The following is a 16,685-nucleotide window of genomic DNA, read 5'->3' as shown; positions in this document are numbered from 1 at the left end:
TGATGACGACTGCTTGTGTTGCAATCGAAATGTCCTATTCTATTATTTAATTTATTTCCTATCTACGTGACTTTACCAACGGAACCAAACAGTAATTTCTGCAGTCACGAAAGCTTCAAATCATAATTGAACTTCTTTAATTGTGACTTTAGTCACGCTTTTATTTTTCTGGGTTTATGTATGGCCTCAGAACATGTTTTATATCCTAATATATTTTCACAATGCGCATAGTTTACGGGAAGAGGATGTATGTGATGAATACTGCTGTAAGAATATGAGGGCGATATGACAGATTACTTATATATAGTGGTATTGTAAGGTTTATGAGAATTGGATGTGTGAAAATGGTTGAATTCTGTATGAATTATACTTCAGTGCGGTGTACGGAGAAGTTGATATGGCGGTTGGAGCATTATATTCTATCTGAACTTGTTCAGAGCAGCCCCTCCGTCACCATCTTGACCAACCCACACTCACCAGCGTGGTGATAAATGGTCAAGCCACCCACAAAACCGACACGTGTGGGGAGACCTTCATCCAGCAGTACATATTACAAATATTAATTACGATGATCACGTATGATGGAAATACCTGTTGTAAGGCCCTTTCACATGGGCACAATTAATAAATGTGGACTTAAATAGGTGGTCACTAACAGGCCTTGACCTCAACAAACGAACCATGCAAAAGGGGACACTGCCATCGTATGGATTTCGCCGATGGCAAGATACATCACCGCCATCACCTTTGTTTATTCGTGATGAAGGCCAGTCTGTCAATAACGCGTCGATTTTCCTGCCCTTGAAATATTCAAATAATTACATTTTAATTTGCATTACAAAACATAATTGACATTACTGAAGTGTGAACCTGCATGTTAAATAACTGCACATGGTATAGAATGATGGTATGAACACACATCAGCCATAATCTATCCACTGCTCGACGAATTCCTCTTCAAGCCATCACCATCTCTCACAGCCTCAGCAAATCCATCGAACTCCTGCACACCAGCTGATTTCATTGCACCAGACCCTCAGTTGACGTCCTCTCGTCATGCACATTCTCTCCTTTGGCTGCTTTTTTTTGTTAAAGTCTTGGCCACCGATAGTTCACCCCTTCTTGGAATCTGTCCTGCTCTATTCTCTTGTCACTGTGATGTCTCAGATTTCAATGTAATTTTTCTCAGCGTATTTCCCAGCATGCACCACTCAATGCTTCCTTGAAAACTTTTCTATGAGCTGTATATGTTATGGTCACCCAACGTGCATTAAGCCTCCCTTATTAGGCCTCATTGGTGTCCTGATTTTCTTTACCAAATTCAATTTTCCAAAGGGACTCCGACCAGCTCTGACTTACCCCTTTACTTAATTTTGATGACAGTCCACTTTCAATGATTGTAATATATACTCAGACAAATTGTGTTATTTCTAGGATGGCAGTTGAGTTAAGAGTATTCCATATATGTAACCGTTTTGTAAAATCATTTTGAAGGCCTTGCCACTCCACGTTCGTCATAGGGGTTACTTGCTCACACATCACCACTGTGATCGGTGAAGGATGGTGAAGGGTGGAGAGGGGAGGGGAGTAGAACCAGTTCACAGGCATCACTCCAAATCACTGTTAGCCATGGCTGGGAATCCAAACTCACATCGCCAAGTTCACGATGCAGTCCACTAACCACTGAGCCATCGCTCTTGTCATAGGAATGTGCAATTTCCACCATTGGCTCAGAACCTCCAAAAAGTTATGTAATTCCCAGTATATGTAGAGTATTCCATCGTAGTAGTGTCACAATAATTTCCGCCATTAAATTTGATTAAATGCCATGATTCAGCAGGACTGCATTTAGATTCAAGAATACTATAAACCCTATTTTTTGTCTTGTATAAGAACCTATTTGAATGTTTCGTTCATATCATTCATTTTATTGTGCCTGGCTTCTACATTTTAATTATTTCAACTGGCCTCAAAGTAACACGAGCATATAATTTATATATATTTTGCAAAAATATTGTTTGAGAAAGCCCAAAAGAAGACAGGGCTATTTGTTTACCCATAAGACTCGACAACAGCGTTTTTGTTATTGGATTGGCCTGGGCTCTGCCTTATAACGTGCTCTTGCTAATAACAAATAACCGAGCAGCATTTGTTTAACAGTCCTGACTTTACATGAGATCGTGCTTAAACATTTTACTGGATATTAGTCTGGTAACCCAATAGGCTGATGGACTAAGATACATGTTTAAGTGGAACCCAGATTCCTCCGTCTATCACCAATTAGCCTGGAATGCGCTCCGTGCGTCAGATCTATAAAGCTAAGCAGGCTTTAAAGAATGGATATGAGGCGGATGGGCGGCCGTCATGCACGCCAAGTTGTCATGGGCAGAATGCAGTTAGGGCTACGTGATGGTCAGCACAGGATAATACTGACACATCTGTCTTATGAATTCACGAACCCGCAATGGCGAATTCATCACTTGACCTCCATGACCCGTACGGCGTGAGAAAGCGCTCAACCACCAGCGGACTAACTAAAGGGCCGTACATGTGCTTACTTTTTTTATCATTATTGATCATCAGTGCGGTGGTGTGGCCCTGCTCACCTGCCATTTGCCAAAACGGGTTTAACCGACATTGTGGATCATTGGTGAAAGGTGTCGGACTACAATCCTTGCCGACACGCGCACTGTAAGTCCTCCTTGCTCAACATCGCTATGCTGGCAGGCAGGACTATAAATGGGACTCGTGGCAGCAGTGGCAGCGAAAAACATATAGGCACAAAAAAAACTCTCAACGTGTTAAAAAAAGGGGAAGTTGCGTGGGCTGCAAGCGGAACGTGTGGCAAACGCCTTCCTGGACGCGCTTAGGCACGGCGGCGTAGCGTGCGACTTGCCTCCCGAAACACAACACGTGCCAAGGGTTGGGATTCAGCACACCAATTGCAACTTTATGCGAATGGAACTCATCAGATACTCAGCAAACATGCAACGATATGGTCAAAGACACGTGGGTGGAACCGTTGGACCAAAAGATGTTGGACCAACGTTGGCCCAGAATTGCGTGTTTACTGGGTGAGTGAAATGCGATGTAAACCTAGCCATACGGCGAACCCTACCAGTGTAAGCAGCAGGTTGCACTTAAAAAAAACAATTTTACCACAAACTGATTATCAGAGCAAAGATCGCATTAACAAGGGCAATGATGAATATCGAAATTCGGTTATTTGGTGTCCCGGTAAAAACATTGGCAGCATAACGCTTAAATCGGTAGGGTTGGAACCACATGCCGTTGGCCCAACGTTGCATGTTTACTGAGTATGCAATGCACGTACAAGATCATTAATATACACCAAAATGCACGATTGTAATCGGTCTGCCCGTCATGCCTTGCATGCCACGCAACCTCACCATACTACGTGTATGACGCACACTGACTGCGCCCCCAGGGCACAAGGCAGCAGTGATGATAGCTCTACTGCAACTGACGATTCCTATCAAGCACGAAACTGCTATCCAATTGTCTGATACAGCCCCATTTTTGCCTTAGTTGGTCAATAACATGGATGCGTGCATACAATACACAGCGTGGTGATGGCACGTGGCATCCTGGGCCTGATGGGAGGAGGGCTTAATTCCATGGTCACAATCGTTGCCTTGCAGTTTCGAACGTGGCGGGACGGTATATCGGCAAAATGCGTCGTTGGGCCTGGCTGGCTGCGATTCCACTGTGAAATTAGCTCAATGCGTGGCAGATGTGCTAGTAAGGTGGCCAAGTGTTTAAGCAAAAACACAATTGGATTTGACTCTCCCTTCCTAAAACCTGCTGCCCACAACCACCGACCACCTTACCTGCCCCGTCCTGCTGCCAACGTGGCTCTCCTGCGTGCAGGAGGTACTCACTGGAGCCGATGGGACCAACGTCGTTGCTGACTCCAGCACCACGCCCCACGGAATCTGACTTATGGCCCCTATTTAAACTAAATCTTGTTCACGAAGCAAGCTCAGAGGTGGTGGGTGAGACGTCAAATTAGGGAATCAAGATCTGCTCATGAAACGGACTGACTTCAGGACGTAGTAAAATTAGTTTGGCTATGTGGCCAGCAGATGGCAGTACAAGGCAGTGTATTTGTTTACAGCGAAATGGAGTTAATTTGTTTTGTTTTATGTACGTCTCTATATGCCCCTGTCTCTCTCTGGTCAAGCTAATCGAGAAAACAAAACACTTATTAATAATTTTGCTCTGAACAATTTTGCCAAAGCATGTCTCCCCTTCTAATATGAGATGGAGTGATACAATAGACTCATGCACAGACATAAAAAATTGGATCGTACCATGAGCATGAGAGATGATGATGGCTTGGGGAGTAACACCCTATCAGGACTAGAACCCATCCTTTCTAGTGGAACGCTCCTGCCCGTAAATCTTTTCTTTAACATGCACACACCACTTTCAAACACAATTTTTTTGAGAACAAATGTATATCACTGCGAGCAGTGTGTGTGACGAGCATGAGTAGTGTGTGGTGAACATGTGTGTTGAACACGAGTGGTGTGTGGCCAATAATGGTGCATGGTGGGCAAGAGTGGTGTGTGTGGTGAGTGCGAGTGACTGGTGTGTTATTTACCGTGTGGTTGACGAGTTTAGTGGACGACTTTAGTGTTTTTCATGGGGTGGAAGCGGGTGAACAATTCACCCCATTGCAGTTGCATGAAATATTCCAATTCAGGGCCACAGTTAAATTCAAGAATCCATAAAAAAATCACTGCGGTCAATATATAATGCGATGGGCTTTTTTTGTGCAGCCATTGGTGGCCGGGCTAAGATTGTCAACTAGGAACTTGGTTAATATAATCTATTTGATTAAATATTGCCACCCCGAATCGTGAAAATTCATAGAATGACAAAAGGGGTACATTGATGTACGGATGTGTGTCTGGTGTGCGTAGGCCTAGGGTCGTGTGTCTAATCACATAATTAGCTCCATTTATTCCAACAACAAACATATGACTGTATTACCCTCAAGTAAACAGCCCGCATCAATATATCACCACCACCAACATTGTTATAGTATTGAGTGTACCTGTGCTGACGAGGGTTATGGCGAAGGTGGGTGTTAGTCCAAACCGGCCTAGGTTATGGCAGTGATGATGTCAATAGTGATGATGACGATGATGACCGTGATGCTAGTGATGTGAAGTGTAATCTTCAGTCCATTTAAGCGGAGTCAATGATGACACCTAAGTTGATAGTCATGATGGTGATGATGGCAATGATGATGATGGTGATACTAGTGATAATGGCGATGATGGTTGTGATGATGGCGATGAATGCGATGATGGGTAATGATCAATCCTTGTATATGTAAGAGACAGCGGAAGCGATGATGGCGATGATGGTGGTGGCGATGGCCGTGATGGCGATGTTTCTGCGCGTGTGCGAGGCAGCGGGTGTGGCGAGTGCTTGCGAGCGCTCTCGACGGCGCTTCTTCCCGAAGAGACGCGCGTAAGACTCCAGCTCCGCCTGCACGGGAACAAACAGGGATGCATGGGGACCGTACGGGGGACAGGCCGCAGGAACAGAGAGATAAAAGAAGATGCAGAGGACATGGGGATGCACGAGGACACGTGGGAATAGGTGGGGAGACACGGGAACGCAAAGCGAGACATGGGGACACAGTGACACATGGGAAAGAGGGAATATGCACACCCACACTGGGATGTAGAGATGGGTAACAGGAAGACACAAACATAGGGACACGGAGACATGTGGCAGCATGGAGGTCCAAACCCACTGGCAAATTCAAATGATGAAGTAAAGTGTACAATCACAGCTGAGTGCGAGTTCATATAGGTGGAGGTGTGCATACGTGTACTAAGGTGTGTGGGGAGTGGTCACTTAGCAGTTAGCGCGCTGCGGTACAAACCCGGCGACACAAGTTCGATTCCTGCTCACGGCCAACACCAGTGACGATTATCTGAACCAGTCCTGGGCCACTCCCTCGGTCGATTCAGCCTCAAATGCATACGTGGTGTGATATGAAAACATCCCTATTCGGGCAACAAAGTTGGCCGGGCGTGGTGCTGGCCACCCATTCCCTCGTGTGCCGTGCCGCCCTTCATAGGTGATGGCTCACAGCACTTTCCCCAAAAGTCAGTTAACGTTATAGGGGGGATCTTTGTCTTTTTCTCTGTATAAAAGGGTGTGGTGAGCAGTAATTTAGCGGTTAGCGCACTGCGCTATAAACTCTAGCGACACAAGTTCGATTCCCACTTACAGCCAGGACCAGTGATTATCTGAAACGGTCCTGGGCTTCCTCTAGGCCGAATCAGCTTCAAACGAGTACCTGGTACGGTGTGTAATAAACATCGCCGTGAGGGAGATAAGGCGGCCGGTGCTGCCCACCTACCCCGTCGTGTGCCATGCCAGTCTTCAAAGCTCCTTGCTAACAGCTCTTGCCCTAACAGTCTGTTAAAGGCTATATAATGAGAGATCTTTGTCTTTGTGTGTATATGTACAGGTGTGTTTGTGTTGAGATGTTAATTCATGAGTACGGGTATGTATATGTCCAAGTTGTCATCCCAGTTAACCCTTAACACTTGGGGCTGTTCCGTGACCTCCTGCTAGCAAGCCTTCGACAACTTCACGTGGGCTCAAAGTGCAACTCGCTTGGTACAAGCACCATGGTGAGGTCACTGTCACTAAGTGCTGAATGGCGACCGTTGTTGTGTCATGTATAGTTGGGTGTGTCCGTGTACATCACCTGTTTCTTTTTCTCCTCTTCTTCTAAGGCAGCCTGCTCCTCGGCCAACTTCACCTACACAACAAACACCACACGCACGACACCACATACCGCACATGCACCACAAGCAAAGAACACTATACGATGCACCCTGCACCACTTGCACCGCTCACATATTCCAAGCATATCACACCGATCCATTCCACAACAATAACATCCGCCAATCGCCACTGAGTGGCAGGGATGTCACCACAGTGCCACGTGAAGTATCATGGGACGGACACAGGTGTCATGGGTTGACTGAATGGCAGAGGCACCACCTGTGCTCCCAATTGTGCCCGCTAGCTGCGTTTTAGCTGGATGGCACTCCGATTGGTGTTGTAAGTATTGCATCTCTTCCCTCAATTGTTGGAGGGCGACTGTCTCCAACTTCCCAGTAGCATCCTTCACGAGTCTCCTCCACAGAGGCCAATTTTGACACTGCTGGTACCAGTCATCGGTATGTCCACTCAGCTCCACATCCTCATGTACTACATGAGCCATCTCTTCTCTATCCCACCACTCACACAGGGAAAACCCCTCCAGTTAAATAACATTTTGAGCCAAGGGGGGTGACTTGCTGTGACGGTGGCATAGCCTCAAATGTTAGAGGAAATAGTCATCAATTGTGAGTGAATGGTTGATTTCACATCTGCCCTAAAGGTGCAAAGCACGATACAGAGCATGAGACCAGGGCAGGGATGACCTCCCAAGTGAACTGCTGAGGGAGGGTGGAAACATGTGTGCAGGCTGCCTTAATTCTATTTTAGCCACACATGCACCACACAGACAATGCATTACACCACGGTTCAGTAATTAAGAGTGCTGACCGATCACTCGGCAATTATGTACCTGCTGGAGCTTGTGTTTTTCCTCCTCGCACCCCTCATCGCAATCCACACGTAGCTGGCCAGTTTGAACCTTCCAGCACACCGAGTCCTGCATACAAGCCACAGAGAACACCACGTGAGCACACCACAAATACCATGTACATCACACCACACATACCATACACACACCACAGCACATTAGAACACCACACATCGTGAACAAACACAGCACTTACCCACGAACAACCCACACACACAAACACAACAAAGACAAAGATCCCCCATAAAGCGTTAACAGACTTGGGGCAGGTGCTGGTAGCGAGCACCTCTGAAGGCCGGCACGGTATGCGAGGGGGTTGGTGTCTAGAACCATGCGCGACCGCCTTTGTCTCCCCAGTGATGATGATTTTACACACCGCACCAGGTACTCATTTGAGGCTTAGTTGACCTAGGGCAGACCCAGGACCAGTTCAGATATTCATCGCCGATGTTGGCTATAAGCGGGAGTCGAACTGTGGTCGCCGCGTTTGTAGCGCAGGGTGCTGACCTCTGTACTGCCGCTCCCCACGTAAAGACGCACACATACACTCTTATTGACACGTGTGTGCACACAATTGCATGTACATTGTGTTCCTGTGTGCATGTAGGGACAAGGCACACCTGGTTGGCAAGGAGATGTGCATTCATCTCCATGACTCCATTCCCCGCCAGATGTTTGAGGCCGTAACTGGCGTTGGCCGTGAGCGGGAATCGAACCCGAATCTCTGGGTTCGTAGCGCAGCACACTAACCATTGTACTAGCACTCCTCACATACACCCCAAATTTGCATGTGTGTGCGGTACCTTCTTGATGCGCGTGCATGCACACCGCACACGCACACGGTGCGTACACGCCTCGCCGGTCGGGCACGCGCCCGGGTGGCAAAGGGCGCGGCAGCGATGTCCACACTCCAACTACACACACACACCGAGTGCAGAACTCAACAATAACATACCAGCTAAACACACGCGCACGAGCGCACGCACACTTAGAACATACACTGTGGTGCGTACCGTATATACGGTGGGTGCGATGCATACCTTTCGCGGACACTGGTTCTTGCAGGAGAGCAGTTTGTCTCGCTCCGTCTCACCGGCGGAGAGCAGCTCGCTGTGGGGCAGGGCACACAGAGGCACACGCGAGGTTGCGGGTGCTCGCGGAAGACGTGGAGATGCCACCAGGCCCAAGTGTGGACCAGCGGGGGGGTGAGCACAAAGGTGAGGCATGGATACGCAAGGAGACAACATGGGAGGAGGCGGGGACATGGAGACATGCATACACAGATGCAAGGAGACACAGCCAAGTGACAATATGAAAGATACATAGGGAACTGCTTTTTGTGATTAGTTTTTTATCCTTCACCATACCTCCGATTAGCACGGTTGGCTGCGTACGGTGCAAAAGAAGTTCAACATGCATACATACAAGAGTGGACATCAGTGCATGTGTGGGGTGCATTTTAGTGTGTAAATGTGTTATGCAACGTGTGCATGTGTCGGCGTGCATTGTTGATTTGGCGTGTGCGTTTGAGAGGCAGTGTGTACCTTGTTGTGTACTGAGGAGTGGTGTGTGTGTGTGCGGATGTATGGTGATTACCACTGTGTGTGTTGTGTACATGCACACCTGCAGGACAGATGGATGGACACGAGTGTGCAGTGGCAGGGTGTGCGTATGGTGTGTGTGCAGGCCGGGCAGGGGCCCAGGTGGCACCGGCGCTTGCACCGGTGGGTACACCCCTCCGGGCGGGACCGTGCACACCCCTCCTCGCACACCGCACACTCCGGGCCGGCCTGGCACGTACATCGCACACCAAAAACAAAGATCCCCCTTATAACCTTAACATACGGAAAAGGAAAGTGCCTTTAGCGAGCACTAATGAAGGCCGGCACTGCACACAAGGGGTTGGTTATGACATACACGCGTACACTAATGCACGTACACACACTGCATGCAGATACCGTGTACACACCTGTAGGCCGGAGCCCGTGACCGCGTGGCACACCAGCGAGCAGGTGTGGTTCCCACACGCCAGCAATCGACCACACGCACGGCCGCACGAGGAGGGGCGCGCGGCGTGACACGGCAACGCACTCTCCTGCATGCACGTACACACACGTACACACGCGCAAAGATCTCCCGTATACCCGACGTAGACTGCTGGGACAAGTGCTATTACTGAGCACCACTTTAATGTTATCACAGTGCACGAGGGGGTCCTGTGGCCAGAACCACTCCTGTCCACCATTTTATGTCCGGTGGTGATGTTCACACATCGTACTAGATGCTCATTTGTGGACGAGTCGTCCTAGGGGAGGCCCAGAACCGGTTCATATATCACTCGACACTGATGTTAGCCACGGCCGGGAATCAAATTCAAGCGACTGGGTAAGTAGCGCAGTGCACGAAACCACAAAGCATTCGCACGCACACATGCGCACATGCATGTGCTGCACTACACAACAAACACGTCACACTCCACCGTGTTACAATGGACGACCAGCACGAGGGTCATACCGAACTGCACACTGCAAAACCAGTATGTCACATCACACTGCATGAAACCACGCTACTAGCATACTCGTCACTATCTCACGTTACACCAAACCACACCACTCAGCATTTCAAACCATCAGCATATAACACGTCACACCACAAACCACGTCATCATCGCAATGCCACATCCACACGGCGCCGCAACAACTTTCACACTGTACTCCTACACGGGAGATTCAGTGTACGGGTTTTAATGCGTGTGAACGCGAGTTGAAGTCCGTGGGTGTGCAGTGCTCACCTCATGGCCTCCCAGGCATTTCCTGAAATATACACGCAAACACAAAAGCATGTACGTACGGACATGCACACACGTACACATGTTAATACAGATTCATATTACAATGATGAACATAACATCCTCCAACTGTGGTCTATTACACAGGAGTGTGTACATATATGGCCAGTGTGTGGGTGTTTGTGGGTCTACCTACTGTATGTACATATGTGAGCTGTATGCGAGGGTGTGTGGGCTATGTATGTATACATAGTCTGTGTCTGTACACGTGGGCTGTGTGCATGGGTATGTGTCAGTGAGGAGCGGAAGTGCAGTGGTTAGCACACTTCGTTACAAATCTGGCAACCGAGTTTGATCCCAGCTCACAATCAACAACATAGGTGAATATTTTAACTGATCTAGGGCCTCTCCTAAGTCTACTCAGACTTTCATCTTCACCTTGTGCAATGTGTAAACATCAACCCTGTGAAGACAATTGGCCATTCACCCCCTTGTGTGCCGTGCTGGCCTTCATAGGTGCTCACTAATAGCAGTTGCCCTATACGGGGGGGTCTTTGTGTTGTATCGTACACACGTGAGCCGTGCGCATGGGTACGTGTACATACGTGGGGGTGGGTTGCATGCATGGTGGACATGACACCGCCCGTTTCACCACTGGCGCCGGCAGCTCCCAGGGGCCAGCGCGCTGAGCCTGCACGTACACAAACGCACGGGCACACACACACACGCACAGGCACATGCACCAATGCATGGGCAGAAACACGAGCGTGCAAACGTTTAGGAGCATTGTAGATTGCAGTCATGTACAGGCATCCGCAGATATATGTAGAGATGTACAGGTACCCACAAGACCTTGTGTTGGACATGTTGGTTGTTTGACAATACTCCACCACGTTGGTCAGTGTGGATTGAGTAAAGCCGCGCCCAGGACCAGTTCAGATATCACTCGCCGTGGCTGGGAATCGAACTCAGGTTGCTAGGTTCATGGTGCAGTGTGCAAACGACTGTGCAACTGCTCCACCCCATATATTTATATAATGTGTATATATACACATGAATGTAAAAGCAGGGCACAGTAATGCAGCAGTTTGTACACTGTGCTAGCTTGTGTTTGTGTAATTGTGTACTTCTGTGTACAGGCATACCTCTTTTATCACTCAGGATGCATTTTTGATAACGGAACGCTATACGTTACCGAAAGCGCTATTTTTTACCTATGAGCGATATACGAGGGCTTCATTGGGGCATCGGTAATAGCCTCATTAATGAGAGTGTACACATGATAAATATGTAGTGACGCATATTGAGTCACGACGGCGTTTAGCGCCAACTACTCGTACAAGAGTGGAACTGTGCGTGTTAGAGCCTCTCTCTGGCACCAGAGTATATATGGCATGGAAAGGGGCTCTGTGGAGCATGGTTCTGGTGACTGTCAGAGAGGGGGCAGTTAAGGACATGACAGTCTGGGTGAACCCGAGAGGGAACGTGACCAAGACAGGGTAGCGAGGGGGGCCAAAAGGTGGCGAGAGGGACACGTGATGTATGGCCAAGAACCTTCTGGTAGGATCCAGAAGGCTGGAAGCAGGCCATGCTCGGGGGCATAAAAGGGAGGTCCCGAGAGCCGATCCGGGCTGTCTTCTGGAATCAACCCGCCGTGCTACGACTCTTTGGTCTTCGGTCATCACGTTCAGCATCGTAGGTCAGGCAATATGTTACTGACCTGACCCGGTTATGTAGTCACCCCGTTAAGGTCTAGTTACCCGGTTGTGTAGTTACCCCGTTGTAGTCTAGTTCCCGTTGTAGTTACCACCTATGTCATTATCCGGTACGTTTATATAGTTACCCTGTTGGGGTGTTAGAATAAACGTGTTGTCTCCAAAGTCAAGTGTGTGTCTGCGTGGAAACCACTACAAATGTATTATAGCATTTTAAAAATAATAACTTTTAATTATGACATAAAAAATATAATAAGCTATGTACACACCAGTGCATTCAGTCTGAGCTTGCATAAGATTAACCATCTGCCGTAAATACACGTTCCGCGGGAAGCTATACTTACCAAGGGGATTACTCAATCCATTGCTTGGCAATGAATCGATGCAGTGAATAACCCAGCAATCGGTTCGATTATGAGCAGAATCGATACAATAGACACCTCCGCGCAGGTTCCACAAGAACATATATGGGCAAAGACATGCGCCTACGGGCAACACCACACCTACTTTCTTCCATATATTGGCTGATCCTCACAGGAATTTTCCTCCCGGACAAAGAACATGAAAAAGAAACAGCGTTATAAGAGGCAGCGTGTGTGTGAGCACCTTTTAAGGCCACGACACCCTTAATCAACACTCACTACAATAGCACTTGCCCCTCCAGTCTGTACGGCGACAAGGGGAACTTTGTCTGTGTAACTTTGTTCGTATTTGTCTGTGTGTGTGGGGAGCGGTAGCGTAGTGGTAAGCACTCTGCATGATGAACCCGGTGATCACGAACAATAACAGTGGTGAGTATCTGAACCGGTCCTGGGCTTCTCTTCGGTCGATTCAGCCTTAAGTGAGTACCTGGTGTGGTGTATAAAAATATCAGCACTTGGGAGACAAATGCAGCCGGGTGGGGTGCTGGCCGCCCACTCCCTCCTTCGTGTGCCCTGCCGGCGTAATAAGGAGCTCGCAAACAGCACTTGGTCCAACAGTCTGTTATGGGGCGTCACAGTGGCGAGATGTTACCTACCTGGTAAGCAGGAGGTCATGGGTTCGATCCAGACCCCCTGACGCCTGTAAATTTGAAGTTTGCATGTGTCTCTCCCCGTGGTCGTGTGGATTTTTCTCCGGGTCCTCCAGTTTTTCCCTCCACATTTAGAATCATGCGTTTTGAGTATTTGGCTGCTATGAATTTCCACGTGACAAGCCACTTCGCTGAGCTATCATATGTGGCCAGATCGCTTCTGAAAAAGAGCTATATGGCTCATTGGGCCTTACCTTGTAAAATAGAAATAATTTAGTTTATTTTAAGGGCTATACGGGGGCGGTGTTAGCCTGCGTCTTTGAGTGTGCATTTGTGTGTGTTGTTTCGTGTGTGCGAGTGCGACTCACCGCGGCGGGCTCGGCGAGCGTGTCGTTATCGTGGCACGGGGCGGGACACACGTGCCCGCACGGCTTGAGTGGGAGGCGACATGTCTGGCGGCACGGGGGACACAGCCCCCCATGGCAGCGGTGGGGCTCGCGTGCCGCATGGTGGCAGTCCGACTGGGCGCTGCACAAGCAACACACGTGCGCACATCCACAAACATGCATTTACACAGACGCGTGCATCCACAAACACATGTACACACACACGTGCGCGTGCACATCCACAAACAAGCATGTACACACACAGGGGATAAACGCAAACACACGCGCGCATGAATACATACCCACATATGCCCGCAAGCATGCACGCACACATAGGGACACAAACACAGGTTCACGAGGACACACTGAGACAAGGGCACGTACATACACACAGGAATACACCAGACATGGTTCTTTTTTTCAAAAAACTATGCTCAGTGTTTTTTTTACAGGTTCTTGAGATGCGATCACATTTAGACGCTGCTAGAGAAATCTCGAGTGTATTGTACGCACACAAGTGGGGACGCACGGACAGGGGGTGTAAGGAACGTAGTGGTGGGATGGGGTTCGCACCTGCACAGCTGTTTGCAGCGCGGGGGGCGCGTGTGCTTCTCCCTACCGCACGGCACCGTGACCTTTGTGGATCCGCATGCACAGCTCACCTCCACGCTCACCCCGCACGGATAGCAGCTGCCTGAAGCACAGAGGCATGGCACAGTCACCACACACCCGCCACGCTCACCGCGTTCATCATGCACGGAGCTACCGCACTCACAACTCTTAACACTGTCACCACACTCACCGTACAACTCACCTCCACGCTTTTCACACTCACCACGCACACCTCGCGCGCTCGCTACTCACTCGCACTGCCCGCCACACTCGCCACATACCGCACTCCTCACCAATGCCTCGCTGCACATACCCCATCCATGCATGCCCAACTGCCCCCCCCCCACCCCCACAGGCACGATGCCCTGCACACATCTCACCGGGGTGACAAATGGAGGAGCACTTGTGGTTCTTGCAGGAGAGGGAACGGGCGCACACCTGGTCGCACTGTGGGCAGTTCCCGTCACAGCACTGTGGAGTGGTGGGCACACCGAGAGAGGACAGGTACCCGGGAAGACGGGGTCAAAAGGACAAGTAGGGACACAGAGGAACACAAAGGGACCCACGGGGACATGCAGGAACACATCGGGGCACAGAGAAGCATCAACGATGGTTGACGTATTGGTAACAAGCCTGACATACAAAGATAAGCCAAATGAAATGGACTGCCTGTCGAGACAGATTGATGTTAGTTAGCGAGTGCCTATTAGGGCCACTGGGGCAAACGAGGGGTAGTGATGTTGTTACGATGCACAAATACACGTGTGTGGACGTACGCACCTTGCGCCGGCAGGCGTGGCGCTGGCAGGTGCGTTGCTGGGTGCAGCGCGTGTCGCACAGATACTCCTTGAGGCACGGCATCGCCTTCGAATGGCGGCCGCACCGACACACCTTCTCTACCACCTGCACGTGGGCACCATGACATAGGGGCACAGGGACACGGAAACAACACAGACACTCACATGCAGACCAGCAAACCCTCACCAAGGCCAGCACTGCTACGCCCAATCTTGGCCAGCCCCTGACTCGGGCTGAACGATTAATCGATTTCAAGTCGAAATCGCAGTTTGAAACAATGCGATTAGCAAACCGCAAAGGCTGCAAATTTTTGAGATTTGAAAAGTCCTATTACTCTCTTATTGGAATTGTTATCTTTTTTATTATAACTTTATTTATTTAACTTAACAATTGTTCTGTGTTTCATTGTTCTATTCTATTTCAATTAAAACATTTTAATAAATACATGTTGGAAGCAATCCACATATTTTAAGTTCTCATCCTTGCATTAGAATACAAAGAGCAGTTCATATTTTGATGGTATCATGTGGAAATGCTCCATCACATGTTTTAGATCTATTAAACATTGACTTTAAAAAATGTAATCGCAAATCAAATCGCAATATCTGTCAGAAAAATCGCAATTAGAGATTTTCCACAAATCGTTCAGCCCTACCCCTGACCACCCAGTCCCCGCCCCCTCACCTGCCGGCAGGTGTCGCAGGGTCCACGGTGACAGCGCTGTGCGCAGGTGTGGACGCCGCATGACAAGAGGCGGCCACACGTGTCCCCACACAGCAGCACCTCCTCCGTGCACGGCAAGGAGCACCCTGCAGGGTTGGCCGCCAGCATCACCATCATAATCAGCAGCAGCAGCCTCATCGGCCGCATCGTTACCAACATTGTCATCAGCAGAAGCGGCGTCAGCATAATCGGCGTTGTTGTCATCATCATTGCCATCGACGGCATCATCAGTATTGACCGGTGTGGTCGGCATTGCCAACATCATAAGATGCCTCATCAGCCGTGTCATGATCATTGGCTTCATTTCCATCAGCGACATCATGATCCATGATCACCATCACCATTGTTACCATCGTCTACATGATAATCATGAATTGCCAGCGTCAACAATTTTTCAACAGTCACCGCAATTATTGTCAGAGCAGTCCATCATCTCATCTTCCACTTGAAATTATCACCATGCAAGTGAATGTGCACATGTCCTTGTGCACACACATGTACATGCACATGTATGTGTATGTACATGCGTATGTGCGTGTACAAATACGTGTGCACGTGTTTATGTGTCTTTGTACACTTGTGTTTGCAGGCATGTGCGTGTGCATATGCAAATCCTGAGTGTGCGCACGAGGTACTTGTGTGTGAAAGTGTGTGAGCGGGTGAATGCGTGCACGCTCGTGTGCGCATGCGCGCGTGTGCGTACTTGTCTTTCCGCAGGGACAGCTGCGCTCCCCGGAGCGTGGACACGAACCGCACGCCCCCGCGTGGCATACGAGCTCACACGTGTGTACGCCACAGTCAAATGCCTTCCCACACACCTGACACGGAGACATACACAGACAAAGACCCGCCCGTGTTGGGGCAAGTGCTCTTCGCGAGCACCTACAAAGGCCAGCACGGCGCACAAGGAGGTGGGTGGCTAGCACCACACCAGACTGCCTTTGCTTCCCTTGTGGCGATGTTTACACACCGCACCAGGTAATCATTTGAGGCCGAGTCG

General features: G+C 49.2%; 1 protein-coding gene across 1 annotated transcript in view; it reads right to left on the bottom strand.

The window, feature by feature from the left end:
• Positions 1-707: 707 nt before the first annotated feature.
• NFXL1 (nuclear transcription factor, X-box binding like 1) overlaps positions 708-16,685 on the bottom strand; it is a 22,896-nt gene continuing 6,918 nt past the window's right edge. The window contains exons 9-23 of the mRNA XM_032973379.2: positions 16,389-16,503; positions 15,647-15,771; positions 14,945-15,067; positions 14,545-14,635; positions 14,126-14,246; positions 13,535-13,694; positions 11,045-11,130; positions 10,443-10,464; positions 9,621-9,746; positions 9,275-9,441; positions 8,692-8,761; positions 8,455-8,565; positions 7,634-7,720; positions 6,764-6,817; positions 708-5,523 (exon numbers count right to left, since the gene is read on the bottom strand). Of these exons, the coding sequence (XP_032829270.2) occupies positions 5,350-5,523; positions 6,764-6,817; positions 7,634-7,720; positions 8,455-8,565; positions 8,692-8,761; positions 9,275-9,441; positions 9,621-9,746; positions 10,443-10,464; positions 11,045-11,130; positions 13,535-13,694; positions 14,126-14,246; positions 14,545-14,635; positions 14,945-15,067; positions 15,647-15,771; positions 16,389-16,503 (1,632 nt within the window). The 3' untranslated portion in view covers positions 708-5,349. The remainder of the gene's footprint in view (positions 5,524-6,763; positions 6,818-7,633; positions 7,721-8,454; positions 8,566-8,691; positions 8,762-9,274; positions 9,442-9,620; positions 9,747-10,442; positions 10,465-11,044; positions 11,131-13,534; positions 13,695-14,125; positions 14,247-14,544; positions 14,636-14,944; positions 15,068-15,646; positions 15,772-16,388; positions 16,504-16,685) is intronic.

The sequence above is a fragment of the Petromyzon marinus genome, chromosome 3 (genome assembly GCF_048934315.1).
Source record: "Petromyzon marinus isolate PM22_M1 ecotype Great Lakes invasive population chromosome 3, UKy_Petmar_22M1.pri1.0, whole genome shotgun sequence".
In the NCBI taxonomy this organism is placed as follows: domain Eukaryota; kingdom Metazoa; phylum Chordata; class Hyperoartia; order Petromyzontiformes; family Petromyzontidae; genus Petromyzon; species Petromyzon marinus.
Note: the sequence above shows the minus strand (reverse complement) of the source record. Positions and strands in the feature narration are given on the sequence as shown.